At 34.3% G+C, this 19,788-nt stretch overlaps 1 protein-coding gene across 1 annotated transcript; it reads left to right on the forward strand.

The window, feature by feature from the left end:
• The first annotated feature begins 360 nt into the window (after positions 1 to 360).
• LOC127264818 (methyl-CpG-binding domain-containing protein 2-like) lies at positions 361 to 1,464 on the forward strand. The gene is made up of 3 exons (XM_051294363.1): positions 361 to 1,004; positions 1,092 to 1,145; positions 1,221 to 1,464. Exons 1-3 carry the CDS (start codon positions 361 to 363, stop codon positions 1,462 to 1,464), a joined length of 942 nt encoding a protein of 313 aa, XP_051150320.1.
• Positions 1,465 to 19,788: the final 18,324 nt, after the last annotated feature.

Consider the following 19,788-nt stretch of genomic DNA (forward strand, 5'->3'; position numbering starts at 1 on the left):
CCTTAATGCTGATGTTTTATTAAAAATATCTTAAAATTTGTAAAACTAACATTAGAAGCACTTTTGGACATCTTGCTTGTGCTGATTGGTCAACACATAAACGTCGTTTGGATCACCATTATTTCCGGAACTAATCCGAATTTGCCTGTATTGATATGCATCTTTTTGTACGTGCCATGGAACTATGCACGGTTGCTTATGTTTTCCATTTACTTATGATAATGGAGTTTTAATTTTGCGAGATTCTTCGAAAAAAAGCTCGTTACCCTCAGCAGTCGTGTGCACTAGTTGTGAAAGTTTCCGGGAGTCTACGAGCATATCTTTTATTGGGTGTTCATAACGTAGGAACTGACGCAACAAATGGATAGAGGAAATCAGAAACCATCACTTAAAATTACTTGGAAGTTAAACGGAGCAAAGTTGAGTGATGTTTATTGGAAGCCGGTTGACGAGCCAAAGGCAGTAGAACAAGAAACGGGAGCAGCGGGTAGTTCTGCTCTTCCCAGCACCCCGGCAACGAATGTGCAGGATCAAGATCAAGAGCGTGAAATTTCAGCGAGTGAAAGCGACAGCGAAGCCACCCGAGATGATCCTCACATATTGGAAATCAAGCAGCTACGCGCTGGCGAAACAGGAAATGCACCGGATTCTGATGCCTGTCAAACCCCACAATCGGCCATAGAAAGCAACCTTCTGAAGAAGAGGCCTCGAGGTATCCCATCAGTGGGTGCCTTCACAGTCCAATGTGAAAACTGTTGCAAATGGAGACTTATCCCGACGAAGGAGAAGTATGAAGAAATTCGGGAGAACATCATGGAACGGCCGTTCGTCTGTGAAGATGGTCGAGAGTGGAAGCCTGAGATGTCATGCGATGTTCCTGCCGACATAAATCAAGATGGCAGTCGATTTTGGGCGATAGACAGGCCCGGTATTGCGAAAACACCTACCGGATGGCAACGGCTCATACGAATCAGAGCTGAAGGAGGAACCAAGTTTGCAGATGTGTAAGAATCCGATTCTTTAATATTACCTGCCATCATTGTTACAATAAAGTGTGGATATTTTCTTATAATTAATCAATCTTCTTGCAGGTATTATGTCTCGCCGACGGGCAAGCGGCTTCGCTCTATGGTCGAACTTGAAAGGTATCCATCGCATCTTAAACACACCATTGGCGTTGTTATATCATATTCCACTATCTGATTTTACCCTCTTTGAAGGTACCTTTCCGAAAATCCCGAATATGCAGCCTCCGGCATTAACATGGTGAATTTTTCCTTCAAAATCCCACGACCACAACAACCGGATTATGTTAGGAAGCGTCCTCCGCCTCCTTCTCCACTTCCCCTATCGTGGGCGCCCCCTGCTCCAATCACAAATACGCATCTCAACCGGGCAAGTTCTTTGACTGACAAGAAGAATGAGAGTTCTTCAAGTCTAGCTGAGCTGTCCAAGAATGAGTAGAGACTACAACCATTAGAAAATATTGTTGTAAGTTCTTTGACTGACAAGAATAATGAAAGTTCTTCAAGTCTAGCTGACCTGTCCAAGAATGAGTAGAGATTACAACCATTATAAAATGTTGTTGTACTTCATTTGATATGTCATAGAAGAAGAAACAAAATAAGTAAATATAAATTATATTGTGTAATATATATGTTGGAAACCATAAACATGTAAAATTTAATGAAAATATTAGTGCATAAAATTGATTTATTATATTCGAAACTAATAACCATAACCCTAGTTATTTGGTTAAGCCTACTTACGGGTTAGTCAAATATTCATTCATATGTTTAGATATTTTTAATTTTGATATATATTTTATTTATTATACATATTCATTCATATTGACTTTAATTTCCCATTGGACATAATATTGATGATCCTCAATCTAAAATACTTTTGGAAATTGAAAGTTCCATTAGTTTAATTTATTGTTTATATTTTAGAATTATTTCAAGTTATCTAAATTATTAATAGAATTTAAACACTGAACTCAAATTTAAATATAATCCTATGCAAAAATCTTTTGATAGATTTGTTAAATTAGATAGATTTGCTGAAAATTTAACACTACAATTATTCTTTGAAATAATAGGTAACAAATAGAATTATAAATAAAATTTTTATTGAAATATGCTTAATATTAAATATAGTAAATTATTAGAAATGCATTCCCACTGTAGTCAACAGTTAAGCATTACCTAGGTTTAATATTTTTGGCAATTTTATCCTTTGATGTCATGATATTTCAGACGCAAAACAATCATTCAATAATATTTTTAGAATATCAAAAAAGCAGGTTTACTCCTTCTACCAGTGCTGTCGTGAACTTCTCAGCATAGGCTTCTCCTGACTCCATTGCATTCTTTTTTTCCTTTTTTGATCGGAAAACTCCATTGCAATCTTGTTCTTCAAGATCGGTGTTAACACTTGGTTTCTTTGATTTTCAGGCCAGTCGTTCCCTATCAGCTAAGATCCGTTGGTATCAATTTGTTTGTGTAATTTTCCCTCTCACTGTCTCTCTAACTCTCTCATTTTAATTGTTTGGAATATTTTCTTATGTCATTTTTAGATGTGTTTGTGTTCTTCCATGTGGATTGGGAATGATACTGTTAGTCTTATTTGCTTTCCTTAATTTGGATTTTAGAGTAATACTATTAGTAAATTGTTTTTGGATTCACCTTGTTAACATTTCACCTAGGTTTTGTCCCTCGAAGCTCTAGGATTTTTCATAAAGTTCTCCTTTTCTTTCGAAAGTTTTTCTTGCTTTCCATGGGGAATTTGTTCTCTGCATATATATTTCCAACGTACACCAACAACTTCGTGTGTGAAAACATGTGTATGAACTAGGGTTTGATGTTAGTTAGATTTCAGATATTCAATGTTTAAACTATTTTATTTGTTACAGGGGTTGTCTTGTAATCCATCCAATAGAGGTGTAGAGTCTTCAGTGTGAAATTTGTTGTTTGATATGGTGATTCCAATATTTAGCATATTTTGAAAGAAGAAATAGATTTCTTCAATAATAAATGGAAATCAAAGAGAAGCATGCATGCATGCCATAATTTTTTCTTGTATCTATACAGCATTTTGTATATGCACTTGGCTAATTTGTCCGACAGTCAATTACATTTAATTTATTTTCTACATCAAGGTGGAAGCATGCGTTATATTGACATGAAATCTCGTCGATCACTCTATATTTTTGGATATTATAAATTAGTTATACATTAATATACGAGCGACATGATTTGTCCACTGTAAAAAGTACCTTAGATTCTAAATTGGTTTTTTAGTAAAGGCTAAGTAGTCATAATCGCCATTTAATTAGACGATCACTGCACAAAGTTTTCAATTGAGATAGGTAATGTCGAAACTAAAAGGCTACACAATTTGGGCATCTATCCTGGCTTTACTGTTGCTTTCATATATTTTATATGCGTTTAAGTATTTGCGGCGCATTGATTGCTTGCTTCTTTGTGGATTTAATTTATCGATACAATTTATTGTTATTAATTGCTTTCCATTTGACGTTTCTATTACTATTCTATTGTTATTAAATACTTTTCGGAAAACTTTTCTAGGTATATATGTCGGCGATGTGGATCTAACAATTTTTTGCCTATGAATTCTTAGGTCTGCATGAATATTTCAAGATCCAGACCCTTAATGCTGATGTTTTATTAAAAATATCTTAAAAATTATAAAACTGACATTAGAAGCACTTTTGGACCTCATAGTCGTGCCGATTGGTCAACACATAAACGTCGTTTGAATCACCATTATTTCCAGAACTAATCCGAATTGGCCCTGTATATATTGATATGCATCCTTTTCTATATGCCATGGAGCTACTCATGGTTGCCTATGTTTTCCATTTACTTATGATAATGGAGTCTTATTTGTGTGCGATTCTTCGGAAAAGAAGCTCGTTCCTCTCAGCAGTCGTGTGCACTAGTTGTGAAAGTTTCCGGGAGTCTACGAGCATATCTTTTTATTGGGTGTTCATAATGTAGGAACTGACGCAACAAATGGATAGAGAAAATCAGAAACCATCACTTAAAATTACTTGGAAGTTGAACCGAGCAAAGTTCAGTGATGTTTATTGGAAGCCGGTTGATGAGCCCAAGGAAGTAGAACAAGAAACGGGAGCAGCGGGTAGTTCTGCTCTTCCCAGCACCCCGGCAACAAATGTGCAGTATCAGGATCAAGAGCATGAAATTTCAGCGAGTGAAAGCGACAGCGAAGCCACCCAAGAGATCCTCACATATTGGAAATCAAGCTGCTACGCGCTGGCGAAACAGGAAATGCACCAGATTCTGGTGCCTGTCAAACCCCACAATCGGCCATATAAAGCAACCTTCTGAAGAAGAGGCCTCGAGATATCCCATCAGTGGGTGCCTTCACAGTCCAATGTGAGAACTGTTGCAAATGGAGACTTATCCCGACAAAAGGAGAAGTATGAAGAAATTCGGGAGAACATCATGGAATGGCCATTCTTCTGTGAAGATGGTTGAGAGTGGAAGCCTGAGATGTCATGCAAGGTTCCTGCCGACATAAATCAAGATGGCAGTTGACTTTGGGCAATTGACAGGCTCGGTATTGCGAAAACACCTACCGGATGGCAACGGCTCATAAGAATCAGAGCTGAAGGAGGAACCAAGTTTGTGTTAGCAGAACAGGAAAAGAAATGCGCAGCAAAGAAATACGAACAAGAACAAAGGAGAATATTTTATTTCTGCTAAAAATATGATATAATCATTACTAAATATTATAAATTCAAATTTTAAACCAACGGTTGCAACTCCTAATAATATGCACATATTATTTACTCAAATAACAATAATAATTTGAAGCACTTAATTAATACTCCCCCTTGCTTTAAAGCTTGTCACTCCCATACGTCATTCTAAAATAATCATGTTTGGCTTGAGGAAGTGATTTGGCGAACATATCTGCTACTTGCTCGTTGGTTCCACAAAACATTACTGCAGTTGTTCCATTTGCTACAAGTTGTCGAATGAAGTGATGTTGCACGTCAATATGTTTTGTCCTCCCATAGAAAGCTGGATTTTTGGCGGTTGCAATTGTTGTCTTATTGTCACAGCAAATTTGTGTTGCCTCCTTCTGCTCATGATCCAAATCTGTAAGAAGTTTCCGAATCCACAAAGCGTGCTTTGCTGCCGAAGTTGCTGCTGAATATTTTGTTTCACGCGATGATAAAGCTACCGTGTCTTGTTTCTTAGAGCTCCATGTTACTGTTCCAGAACCGAGATTAAATATATCACCAGACACACTTTTTCGATCATCAATACACACAGCCCAATCACTATCGGTGAAGCCAACAAGTCTGAAATTTTTTTTCTGACTGTACCAAATGCCAAAGATCAACGTCCCAGCAATGTAACGAAGAATCCTCTTAGCAGCCCCAAACTGTTGTTTCGTAGGATAATGCATAAATCTAGACACAACACTAACCGAGAAAGAAATATCAGGTCTAGTGTGTGTTAAATAATTCAAGCCACCAACAAAACTTCGAAATAATGTTGCATTTGCTTTTTCAGTCCCGTCTTCATGCTGTAACTTCTCATTAATATTCATTAGTGTGGCTGTAACTTCACAATTCACCATGTTAAATCTCTTTAGAAGATCGGCAGAATACTTCTTTTGATCCATAAAAATTCCATCTTCACTCTGAATAACCTCGAGTCCCAAAAAATATTTTAGCAACCCAAGGTCTGTCATCTCGAATTTGCTCATCATGGTATGCTTAAAATCATCAAGTAAGGCCTTTGACGATGCAAGATATACCATATCATCAACATATAAATAAAACAACAAGAAATCCTCATTACCTTTCTTCTTTGTATATAAAGTAGGCTCATTCTTACTTCTTGAGAATCCATTTTTATGAAGGAATGAATCAATTTCACTTTACCAAGCCCGAGGAGCTTCTTTCAACCCATAAAGAGCTTTTCGTAACCTATAAACCTTACCTCCACTGCCAACAATATTAAATCCAGGAGGTTGAGAAACATACACCTCCTCTTCCAATGCACCATTTAAAAAAGCCGGCTTCACATCAAATTGATAAATTGGCAAATTTAATTGAGCAGCTAATGCCAAAATAATTCTCACAATTTCGAAGCGAGCAACTGGAGAAAACGTTTCGTCAAAGTCTATACCTTGTTGTTGTGAATATCCTTGTGCAACGAGTCGAGCTTTATGCTTTTGAATACTTCCATCCGGATTATATTTGGTACGAAACACCCATTTCAAGCCAACAATATTTCTATCATGTGGGGAATCGACCAACTCCCAAGTTGAATTTTTTTCAATAGCATTTAGCTCATCTGCCATGGCTTCTTTTCATTCTGATTTTTGTACAGTTTCTTCAAAAGACGTAGCATCAGCCGCTAACAAAGCAAACTCACATGATTCATAAATTTTTGTAACAGATCTGAATTTTCTTGGTGTCGATTCAGCACTGCTGCTGTTCTGGACAATGGATGGTGACAAATATTCTTGGACATATTCTTTTTCTTTCATACTCAATGTTTCAAAATAACGCCGAATGGTTTGCAATTTAATTATAAGTACTCTGTCGTTACCCAAATATTCTTAATTCAGAATATCCCATGCCATCTTGGATGTTCTCACAGCTTCAATATGGGGAAAAATATCATCCTCTAATGCCGATTGGATGAGTAGCAATGCCTTTGCATCTTTTCTACGATTTTCCTGCAATTGTTGATCCGGTGCTGCAAGAGCCGGATCTGGGTCATCAAATCCAATTTCAACCAAATCCCACAATTCTTGGGACTTGAATAGAGTCTTCATTTTCAAACTCCAAAGATGGAACTTCTCTCCTTTGAAGATTGGAACTAATGGTTGAATTGAATAATTTCTGTGCAAACGAACAAAAAACTTTAAAAAAACTTTACTTCTAAAAAAAAAAAAACGCCATAAGCCCTCACTTTCTTCTTCTTTGTGGAGAATATGGACCAAAAAAACCTAAAATTTATTTGTTCTGATACCAAATTTGTTAGCAGAACAGGAAAAGAAATGCGTAGCAAAGAAATACGAACAAGAACAAAGGAGAATATTATTATACAATACAATAATTACTAAATAATTATTTTGAAGCACTTCATTAACAGTTTGCAGATGTGTAAGAATCCGATTCTTTAACATTTACCTGCGATCATTGTTACAATAAAGTGGGGATACTTTCTTATAATTTAATCTTCTTGCAGGTATTATATCTCCCGACGGGCAAGCGGCTTTGCTCTATGGTTGAACTTGGAAGGTATCCATCCCATCTTAAACAAACCATTGGCGTTGTTATATCATATTCCACTATCTCATTTTACCCTCTTTGAAGGTACCTCTCCAAAAATCCCTAATATGCAGCCGCTGGCATTAACATGATGAATTTTTCCTTCAAAATCCCACGACCAAAGCAACCGGATTATGTTAGGAAGCGTCCTCCGCCTCCTTCTCCGCTTCCCCTATCGTGGGCGCCCCCTGCTCCAATGACAAATACACATCCCAATCGGGCAAGTTTTTTGGCTGACAAGAAGAATGAGAGTTCTTCGAGTCTAGCTGAGCTGTGCAAGAATGAGTAGAGACTACAACCATTAGGAAATATTGTTGTACTTTATTTGATATGGCACAGAAGAAGAAACAATAAGAAGTAAATATAAATTATATTGCATAATATATAAATATATATTGGAACCGTTAACATGTCAAATTTAATTGAAATAATAGTAAGTAAAATTTATTTATTAAATTCGAAATGAATAATGATATATTTAGTTATTTGGTAAGTCATACCTACCGGTTAGTCACATAGTCTTTCATATGTGTAGATATTTTTAATTTTGGTACATTTTTTCTTTATAATACGTATTCATTCATTTGGACATTAATTTTCGATTGGACGATTCACGATCTAAAGTATTTTAGCGGATTGGAAGTAAAACCATTCAATATATTTTTAAGTTTTTGTATTATTTAAGGATATCTAAATTTTAATTGAATTTAGACATTAAACACAAATTTAAATATATTCCTAATCTTGCAAAAAAACATTTGATAGACTTGATGAAAATTTAAAATTACTACTATTCTTTTGAAATAATTGGTAGCAAATAGATAATATTTCTTGAAATGTGCTTAATATAAAATATAGTAAATTGTTATAAAGGCATTCCAACCGTAGTAAATAATTCTTGTTGAATTGTTGTTTTAGATTCTTCCAAGCTATACCCACACCCTTGTGTATATAGAGAAAATTGCAGTAAATATCATCATATATATATACCTCATTATCACTTTTATTCTATATTTATCTTGCTTAAAAAATTTATTCTATATATTTGCAAAAGTAGTTATTTCTGTCATTTAGCCGTCTGACGTTTGCTAAAGGATATAAATAGGAATTTTTGCAAACTTGTGAAATGTATTTTTGCCAGCGAGATAAATACATGACAAAAATGTGTGTGTATATATATATATCAATAATGATTTGATCAGGGGTTTAAGGAAATTTGATTTTAGATATTTCATTTCGAAATTATTTAATTTCTTACCTATGTTGTCTTGTTTTGCGCTCCATAAACATCTAAAGTTTCTAATGTAATAATAGTTGTTCGATGCCGTGCTTCCAATCTATAATAGTTTTTTAATATAAGAAATAGATTTTTTTAATACTAGGTGAAAATAATAGATGAACATATCCTAATATTTCTTGGATCCATAAATAAATGCCTTTTGTATTTGCACTTGGTTACTATCTTTCGCCGAAGGTAATTACGTTAAATCTTATTTCAACATCTATGTGGCGGTCATGTTGTTATTGTTGACATAGTATCTCTTCGATCACATTATATTGATGATCCGCGATCTATTGTATTTCTACATATTAAACGTAAAACCGTTAACTTTATTTTTAAATTTTAGTTTTATTTTAAGACATCTAAAATTTTAATAGAATTTATACATTTAACTCATATTTAAATGTAATGCAAAACAATTAATTCAAAATTCTATTTATACTATTCAAAATCTGCAAAAAATATTTGATAGATTTGATGAAAAGTTAACATTACAACTATTCTTTGAAATAATTGAAAAAGGATAAAAATATAAGTATAGTATTTACAAAATACTTAGTATTAAAATAGTAAATTATTATAAATTCATTTCTATTGTAGTCAACAGCTAAGCGTTGCTATAAATTCATTTATATTGTAGTCAACAACTAAGCGTTGCCTAGGTTTAATATTTTTAACAATTTCATCTTTTGATTTATGATATTTCAGGCGCAAAACAATCATTTAAATAATATTTTAAGAATATCACAAAAGCAGGTTTACTCCTTCTACCAGTGCGGTCGTGAACTTCTCGGCATAGGCTTCTCCCGACTCCATTGCAATCTTGTTCTTCAAGATCGGTGTTAACACTTGGTTTCGTTGATTTTCAGGCCTGTCGTTCGCTCTCAGCTAAGATCCGTTGGTATCAATTTGTTTGTGTAATTTTCGCTCTCACTCTCTCTCTTTTTAATTGTTCGGAATATTTTCATATGTCATTTTGAGATGTGTTTGTGTTCTTCCACCTGGATTGGGGATGATATTGTTAGTCTGATTTGCTTTCCTTAATTTGGATTTTAGAGGAGTAGTACTATTAGTAAATTGTTTTTGGATTCACCTTGTTAACAATTCACCTAAATTTTGTCCCTCAGCAGCCTAGGATTTTTCTCAAAGTTTTCTTATTTTTTCAAAAGTTTTTCTTGCTTTTCATGGGGAATTGGTTCTTTACATAAATATTTCCTACGTATACCAACACCTTCGTGTGTGTGTATACATGTATATGAACTAGGGTTTGATGTAAGTTGGATTTCAGATATTCAATGTTTAACTATTTTATTTGTTACAGGGGTTGTCTTGTATTGCATCCAATAAAGCTGTAGAGTCTTGAATGTGAAATTTGTTGTTTGATATGGTGCTTCCAATATTTAACATATTTTGAAAAAAGAAATAGATTTTTTCAATAATAAATGAAAATCATAGACAAGCATGTCCTAGTTTTCTCTTGGATCTATACATGCATTCTGTAGATGCACTTGGCTAATTTGTCCAACCATCAATTACGTTTAATTTTATTTCTACATCTAGGTGGAAGCATGTGTCATCTTGACATGAAATCTCCTCGATGACTCTATATTTTTTGGATATTATAATTTAGTTATGCATTAATATATGAAGGACATAATTTTTCCACAATAAAAAGTACCGTAGATTCTAAATTGGCTTTACAATAAGGGCTAAGTAGTCATAATCGTCATTTAATTAGACGTCACTGCACAAAGTTTTCAATTGAGAAAGGTAATGTCGCAACTAAAAGGCTACACCATTTGTGCACCTATCCTGACTTTACTGTCGCCATCATTTATTTTATATGCGTTTATGTATATGTGCTGTGCATTGGTTGCTTGCTTCTTAATGGATTTAATTTATCGATACAATTTATTGTTATTAATTGCTTTCCATTTGACATTTCTTTTACTATTCTATTGTTATTAAATGCTTTCCGGGAAAATTTTCTTGGTATATATGTCGGCGATGTGGATCCAACATCTTTTGCCTATAATTCTTAGGTCTGGATGAATATTTTAAGACCCAGACCCTTAATGTTGATGTTTTATTAAAAATATCTGAAAAATTATAAAACCAATATTAGATGCACTTTTGGACATCTTAGTCATGCCGATTGGTCGACACATAAATGTCGTTTGGATCACCATTATTTCCACAACTAATCCGAATTTTCCCTATATATATTGATATGCATCCTTTTGTACGTGCCATAGAACTATGCACGGTTGCTTATGTTTTTCATTTTCTTATGATAATGGAGTTTGATTTGTTTGCGATTCTTCGGAAAAGAAGCTCATTACCTTCACCAGTCGTGTACACTAGTTGTGAAAGTTTCCGGGAGTGTACGAGCATATCTTTTGACAGCTCAATGGGTGCTCATACCGTAGAAACTGACGAAATGTATGGATAGAGGAAATCAGAAACCATTACTTAAAATTACTTGGAAGTTGAACGGAGCAAAGTTGAGTGATCTTTATGGGAAGCCGGTTGATGAGCCAAAGGGAGTAGAACAAGATACAGGAGCAGCGGGTAGTTCTGCTCTTCCAAGCACCCCGGCAACGAATGTGCAGGATCAGCATCGAGAGCGTGAAATTTCAGCGAGTGACAGCAACAGCGAAGCCACACAAGATGATGCTCACATATTTGAAATCAAGCAGCTACGCGCTGGCGAAACAGGAAATGCGCCGGATTCCTGTCAAACCCCACAATCGGCCATAGAAAGCAACCTTCTGAAGAAGAGGCCTCGAGGTATGCCATAAGTGGGTGCCTTCCCAGTCCAATGTGAAAACTGTTGCAAATGGAGACACTTATCCCGACAAAGGAGAAGTATGAAGAAATTCGGGAGAACATCACGGAACGGCCGTTCGTCTGTGAAGATGGTCGAGAGTGGAAACCTGAGATGTCATGCGAGGTTCCTGCTGACATAAATCAAGATGGCAGTCGACTTTGGGCGATTGACAGGCCTGGTATTGCGAAAACACCTACAGGATGGCAAAGGCTCATAAGAATCAGAGCTGAAAGAGGAACCAAGTTTGCAGATGTGTAAGAATCCGATTCTTTAACATTTACCTGCTTTCATTGTTACAATAAAGTGTGGATATTTTCTTATAATTAATCAATCTTCTTGCAGGTATTATGTCTCGCCGACGGGCAAGCAGCTTCGCTCTATGGTCGAACTTGAAAGGTATCCATCCCATCTTAAACAAACCATTGCCGTTGTTATATCATATCCCAGTATCTGATTTTACCCTCTTTCAAGGTACCTCTCCAAAAATCCCGAATATGCAGCCGCCGGCATTAACATGGTGAATTTTTCCTTCAAAATCCCACAACCACAACAACCGGATTACGTTAGGAAGCGTCCTCCGCCTCCTTCTCCACTTCCCCTATCGTGGGCGCCCCCTGGTCTAATCACAAATACGCATCTCAACCGGGGAAGTTCTTTGACTGACAAGAAAAATGCGAGTTCTTCAAGTCTAGCTGAGCCGTCGAAGAATGAGTAGAGACTACAACGATTAGGAAATGTTATTGTACTTTATTTGATATGGCATAGAAGAAGAAACAAAAATAAGTAAATATAAATTATATTTTGTAATATATATATATATATATTGGAAACCAGAAACACGTAAAATTTAATGGAAATATTAGTGCATAAATTTATTTATTAAATTCGAAATAAATAACTATAAGTTTAGTTATTTGGTCAAGTTATACCTACGGCTTAATCACGTATTCATTCATATGTGTAGATTTTTATTTTTGATACATATTTTCTTTATAATGCATATTCATTTATTTGGACATTAAGTTCCGATTGGACGATCGGCAATCTAAAGTATTTTAGAATATTGAAAGTAAAACCATTGAATTCATTATTAAGTTTTTGTATTATTTTAAGTTATCTAAAATGTTAATAGAATTTAAATATTGAACTCAAATTTAAACATAATCCTAATCTGCAAAAAAAATATTTGATAGATTTGATAAAATTTAAAATTACAACTATTAGTTGAAAAAATTGGTAACAAATAGAAATATAAAGATAATATTTATTGAAATGTTAACATAAAGTATAGTAAATTGTTATAAATGCATTCCATTGGTACCAAATAATTCTTATTGAATTGTTGCTTTACATATTAAATAATTCTTGATTTCAGATATTTCATTTTTAAATTATTTAATTTCTTACATATATTTGTCTTGTTTTGCCCTCCATAAACATCTAACGTTTTGAATGTAAAAATAGTTGTTCGATGATGCTGTGCTTCCAATCTATAATATCTTTTAACATAAGAAATACTAGGTGAAAATAATACATGAACATATCCTAATATTTCTTGGATCCATAAATGCATTTTGTATTTTGCAATTGGTTACTATCTTTCGCCAAAGGTAAATTAAGTTAAATTTTATTTCAACATCTATGCTGCGGTCATGTGATTATTCTTGACATAGAATATTTTCGATCACATTATACTAATGATAAGCGATGTAGAGTATTTTTACATATTGAAAGCAAAACTGTTAATTTTATTTTTATATTTTAGTTTTATTTTAAGATATCTAAAATTTTAATAGAATTTATACATTTAACTCATATTTAAATGTAATGCAAAACAATTAATTCAAAGTTCTATTTATACATTCCAAATCTGCAAAAAAATATTTATTAGATTTGATGAAAAGTTAACACTACAACTATTCTTTGAAATATTTGGTAACAAATAGAAATATAAATATAATATTTATAAAATACTTAGTATTAAAATAGTAAATTATTATAAATGCATTTCTATTGATAACTTGGGAATCAGCATCCGCTACCGAAAGAGTCATACCGGATAAACTCTCACGGTCACAAATCCAATCCCTACATCACCCAGTCATCCCTTATGGACAAGTTTTCTCCACTTCTCCGCATGGGCTTCTCCCGACTCCATTGCAATCTTGTTCTTCAAGATCGGTATTAACACTTGGTTTCGTTGATTTTCAGGCCTGTTGTTCCCTCTCCGCTAAGATCGATTGGTATCAATTTGTTTGTGTAATTTTCGCTCTCACTCTCTCTCTATTTCTCTCTTTTTTATTGTTTTTGAATATTTTCTTATGCCATTTTGAGATGTCTTTGTGTTATTCCATGTGGATTGGGGATGATATTGTTATTCTGATTTGCTTTCCTTAATTTGGATTTTAGAGTAGTACTATTAGTAAATTGTTTTTGGATTCACCTTGTTAACATTTCACCTAGGTTTTGTCCCTCGCAGCCTAGGATTTTTCATATAGTTCTCTTATTTTTTCAAAAGTTTTTCTTGCTTATCATGGGGAATTGGTTCTTTACATATATATTTCCTACCTACACCAATACCTTGGTGTGTGTATACATGTATATGAACTAGGGTTTGATGGAAGTTGGATTTTAAAAATTCAATGCGTAAACCATTTTATTTGTTACAGGGGTTGTCTGGTATTGCATCAAATAAAGGTGTAAAGTCTTGAGTGTGAAATTTGTTGTTTGATATGTGCTTCCAATATTTAACATAGTTTGAAATAAGAAATAGATTTCTTCAATAATAAATGGAAATGCGTAGACAAGCATGCCCTAGTTTTTTCTTGGATCTATAGATGCATTCTGTAAAAGCACTTGGCTAATTTGTCTAACAGTCAATTACGTTTAATTTTATTTTTACATCCAAGTGGAAACATGTGTTATCTTGACATGAAATCTCCTTGATCACTCTATATTTTTTGATATTATAATTTAGTTATGCCTTAATATACGAAGGACATAAATTTTCAACGGTAAAAAGTACCTCAAATTCTAAATTGACTTTTCAGTAAGGACTAGGAAGTCATAATCGCCATATAATTAGATGATTACTGCACAAAGCTTTCAATTGAGAAAGGTAATGTCGCAACTAAAAGGCCACAACATTTGTGCACCTATCCGGACTTTAACGTTGCTTTTTTTTTTTATATATGTCTAATAATGCGCATCGGTAGCTTGCTTCTTAGTGAATTTAATTTATTGTTATTAATTACTTTTCATTTGACAATTCTATTACTATTCTATTGTTATTAAATGCTTTCCGGGAAACTTTTCTTGGTATATATGTCGTGATGTGGATCCAACATCTTTTGCCTATAAATTCTTAGGTATGGAAGAATATTTCAAGACCCAAACTCTTAATGTTGATGTTTCATCAAAAATATCTTAAAATTTATAAAACTAACATTAATTAGAAGCACTTTTGGACATCTTACTGGTGCCCATTGGTCAACACATAAACGTTGTTTGGATCACCATTATTTGCAGAACTAATCCGAATTTGCCCTGTATTGATATGCATCCTTTTGTACGTGCCATGGAACTATGCACGGTTGCTTATGTTTTCCATTTACTTATGATAATGGAGTTTTAATTGTGCGAGATTCTTCGGAAAAAAAGCTCATTACCCTCAGCAGTCGTGTGCACTAGTTGTGAAAGTTTCCGGGAGTCTACGAGCATATCTTTTATTGGGTGTTCATAATGTAGGAACTGACGCCACAAATGGATAGAGGAAATAAGAAACCATCACTTAAAATTACTTGGAAGTTGAATGGAGCAAAGTTGAGTGATGTTTATTGGAAGCCAGTTGATGAGCCAAAGGCAGTAGAACAAGAAACGGGAGCAGCGGGTAGTTCTGCTCTTCCCAGCACCCCGGCAACGAATGTGCAGGATCAGGATCAAGAGCGTGAAATTTCAGCGAGTGAAAGCGACAGCGAAGCCACCCAAGATGATCCTCACATATTGGAAATCAAGCAGCTACGCGCTGGCGAAACAGGAAATGCGCCGGATTCTGGTGCGTGTCAAACCCCACAATCGGCCATAGAGAGCAACCTTCTGAAGAAGAGGCCTCAAGGTATCCCATCAGTGGGTGCCTTCACAGTCCAACGTGAAAACTGTTGCAAATGGAGACTTATCCCGACAAAGGAGAAGTATGAAGAAATTCGGGAGAACATCATTGAACGGCCGTTCATCTGTGAAGATGGTCGAGAGTGGAAGCCTGAGATGTCATGCGAGGTTCCCGGGGACATAAATCAAGATGGCAGTCGACTTTGGGCGATTGACAGGCCCGGTATTCCGAAAACACCTACCGGATGGCATTGGCTCGTAAGAATTAGAGCTGTGTTCGTCCTAAGAGCTATAATCACACACAAACAAAGTACACAACAAAAAAAAAAAAATGATTGACACTTAGGGAAAGAAACTGAAATTTAATTTCTTGAAACTAATAACGATAAGTTTAGTTATTTGGTCAAGTCATACCTACGGGCTAGTCATATACTCATTCATATATGTAGATATTTTTAATTTTGATACATATTTTCATTATAATACATATGCATTCATTTGGACATTAATTTCCGATTGGACAATCCGCGATCTAAAGTATTTTAGCAGATTGAATCTAAAACCATTGAATATATTTTTAAGTTTTTGTATTATTTATTTTAAGATATCTAAAATGTTAATAGAATTTAAACATTGAACTCAAATTTAAATATAATCCTAATCTTCAAAAAATCATTTTATAGATTTGATAAAAATTTTAAATTACAACTATACGTTGAAATAATTGATAACAAATAGTAATATAAAGATAATATTTATTGAAACGCGCTTAATATAAAGTATAGTAAATTGTTATAAATGCATTCCATCGGTACTAAATAATTCTCGTTGAATTGTTGCTTTACATTTTCCCAAGCTATACCCACACCCTTCTTTATATAAAAAATTGCCAAAAATACCCTGTATAACTTATTTTCACTTTTGTCTCGTTGAACAAATTTATTTACATGTTTGTAAAAGTGGTTATTTTTATCATTTAGCCACGTGACGTTCACACCACATGCGGTCACGCGCGGCTAAAGTGTATAAGAAGGAATTTTTGCAAACATGTGAGATATTTACCAGCGAAATAGATAAAAATGCATATATATATATATCAATAATGATTAGAATCAGGGGTTTAAGGAAGTTTGATTTCAGATATTTCATTTCTAAATTATTTAATTTCTTCGGCATGTTGTCATGTTTTGCGCTCCATAAACATCTAAAGTTTTTTAATGCAAAAATAGTTGTTCGATGTCGTGCTTTCAATCTATAATATTTTTTTACAGAAGAAATAGATTTTTTTAATACTAGGTGAAAATAATAGATGAACATATCCTAATATTTCTTGGATCCATAAATGCATTTTGTATTTGCAGTTGGTTACTCTCTTTCGCCAAAGTAAATTACGTTAAATTTTATTTCGACATCTATACTGCGGTCATGTTGTTACTCTTGACATAGAATATCTCCGATCACATTATATTAATGATCCGCTATCTAGAGTATTTTTACATATTGAAAGCAAAACTTTTAATTTTATTTTTATATTTTAGTTTATTTTAAGATATCTAAAATTTTAATAGAATTTATACATTTAACTCATATTTAAATGTAATGCAAAACAATTAATTCAAAGTTCTATTTAAAATCTGCAAAAAAATATTTGATAGATTTGAAGAAAAGTTAGCATTACAACTATTCTTTGAAATAATTGGTAACAAATAGAAATATTAATATAATATTTTATAAAATACTTAGTATTAAAATAGTAAATTTTTATAAATGCATATCTATTGTAAGTCAACAGCTAAGCATTACCTAGGTTTAAATTTTTCCAATTTTATCCTTTGATGTCATGATATTTCAGGCGCAAAACAATCATTTAAATAATATTTTAAGAATATGACAAAGCAAGTTTACTCTTTTTGTTCCGCTACTCGAATTTGCGCATCTGATAAGCCCTCCAACCTATACCCTGCAAATTATGCCTGACAAACAAGTCACAAAGTTTACTCCTTTTACCAGTGCTGCCTGAACTTCTCCGCATAGGCTTCTCCCGACTCCATTGCAATCTTGTTCTTCAAGATCGGTGTTAAAACTGGGTTTTGTTGATTTTCAGGCCTGTCGTTCCCTCTCAGCTAAGATCTGTTGGTATCAATTTGTCTGTGTAACTTTCGCTCTCACTTTCTCTCTTTTTAATTGTTTGGAATATTTTCTTATGTCATTTTGAGATGTTTTTGTGTTATTCCATGTGGATTGGGGATGATATCGTTAGTCTGATTTGCTTTCCTTAATTTGGATTTTAGAGGAGTAGTACTATTAGTAAATTGTTTTTGGATTCCCCTTGTTAACATTTCACCTAGGTTTTGTCCCTCGCAGCCTAGGATTTTTCATAAAGTTCTCTTATTTTTTCAAAAGTTTTTCTTGCTTATTATGGGGAATTGGATCTTTACATAAATATTTCCTACGTACACCAACACCTTTGTGTGTGTATACATGTATATGAACTAGGGTTTGATGTAAGTTGGATTTCAGATATTCAATGTTTTAACTATTTTATTTGTTACAGGGGTTGTCTTGTATTGCATCCAATAAAGCTGTAGAGTCTTGAGTGTGAAATTTGTTGTTTGATATGGTGTTTCCAATATTTAATATATTTTGAAATAAGAAATAGATTTCTTCAATGATAAATGCAAATCATAGACTAGCATGCCCTAGTTTTTTCTTTGATCTATAGATGCATTCTGTATTTGTAACTTGGCTAATTTGTCCAACAGTCAGTTACGTTTAATTTTATTTCTACATCTAGGTGGAAGCATGTGTTATCTTGAGAAGAAATCTCCTCGATCACTCTATACTTTTGGATATTATAAATTAGTTATACATTAATATACGAGGGACACGATTTTTCCACCGTAAAAAAATACCTTAGATTCTAAATTGGCTTTTCAGTAAGGGCTAAGTAGTCATAATTGCCATTTAATTAAACGATCACCGCACAATTTTCAATTGAGAATGGTAATGTCGCAACTAAAAGGCTACACCATTTGTGCACCTATCGTGACTTTATTGTTGCTTTCATTTGTTTTATATGCGTTTAAGTATTTGCGGCGTATTGGTTGCTTGCTTCTTAGTGGATTTTATTTATCGATACAATTTATTGTTATTAATTGCTTTCCATATGACATTTATTTTACTATTCTATTGTTATTAAATGCTTTTTGGAAAACTTTTCTTGGTATATATATGGATGATGTAGATCCAATCTTTTGCCTATGAATTCATAAGTCTAGATGAATATTTTATGACCCAAACCTTTAATGCTGATGTTTTATTAAAAATATCTTAGAAATTGTAAAACTAATAAGCACTTTTGTACATCTTACTCGTACCGATATGTCAACACATAAACGTCATTTGGATGACAATTATTGCCAAAACTAATCCGAATTTGCCCTGTATTGATATCCATCCTTTTCTATATGCCATGGAGCTATGCACGGTTGCCTATGTTTTCCATTTACTTATGATAATGGAGTTTTATTTGTGTGCGATTCTTCAGAAAAGAAGTTCGTTACCCTCAGCAGTCGTGTGTACTGGTTGTGAAAGTTTCCGGGAGTCTACGAGCATATCTTATATTGGGTGTTCATAACGTAGGAACTGACGCAACAAATGGATAGAGGAAATCAGAAACCATCACTTAAAATTACTTGGAAGTTGAACGGAGCAAAGTTGAGTGATGTTTATTGGAAGCGGGTTGATGAGCCAAAGGCAGTAGAACCAGAAACGGGAGCTGCGGGTAGTTCTGCTCTTCCCAGCACCCCGGCAACGAATGTGCAGGATCAAGATCAAGAGCGTGAAATTTCAGCGAGTGACAGTGACAGCGAAGCCACACAAGATGATCCTCACATATTGGAAATCAAGCAGCTACGCGCTGGTGAAACAGAAAATGCACCGGATTCTGGTGCCTGTCAAACCCCACAATCGGCCATAGAAAGCAACCGTCTGAAGAAGAGGCCTCGAGGTATCCCATCATTGGGTGCCTTCACAGTCCAATGTGAAAACTGTTGCAAATGGAGACTTATCCCGACAAAGGAGAAGTATGAAGAAATTCGGGAGAACATCATGGAACGGCCGTTCGTCTGTGAAGATGGTCGAGAGTGGAAGCCTGGGATGTCATGCGAGGTTCCTGCCGACATAAATCAAGATGGCAGTCAACTTTGGGCGATTGACAGGCCT

The sequence above is a fragment of the Andrographis paniculata genome, unplaced genomic scaffold (genome assembly GCF_009805555.1).
Source record: "Andrographis paniculata isolate CXL003 unplaced genomic scaffold, ASM980555v1 Contig71END, whole genome shotgun sequence".
Classification (NCBI taxonomy): domain Eukaryota; kingdom Viridiplantae; phylum Streptophyta; class Magnoliopsida; order Lamiales; family Acanthaceae; genus Andrographis; species Andrographis paniculata.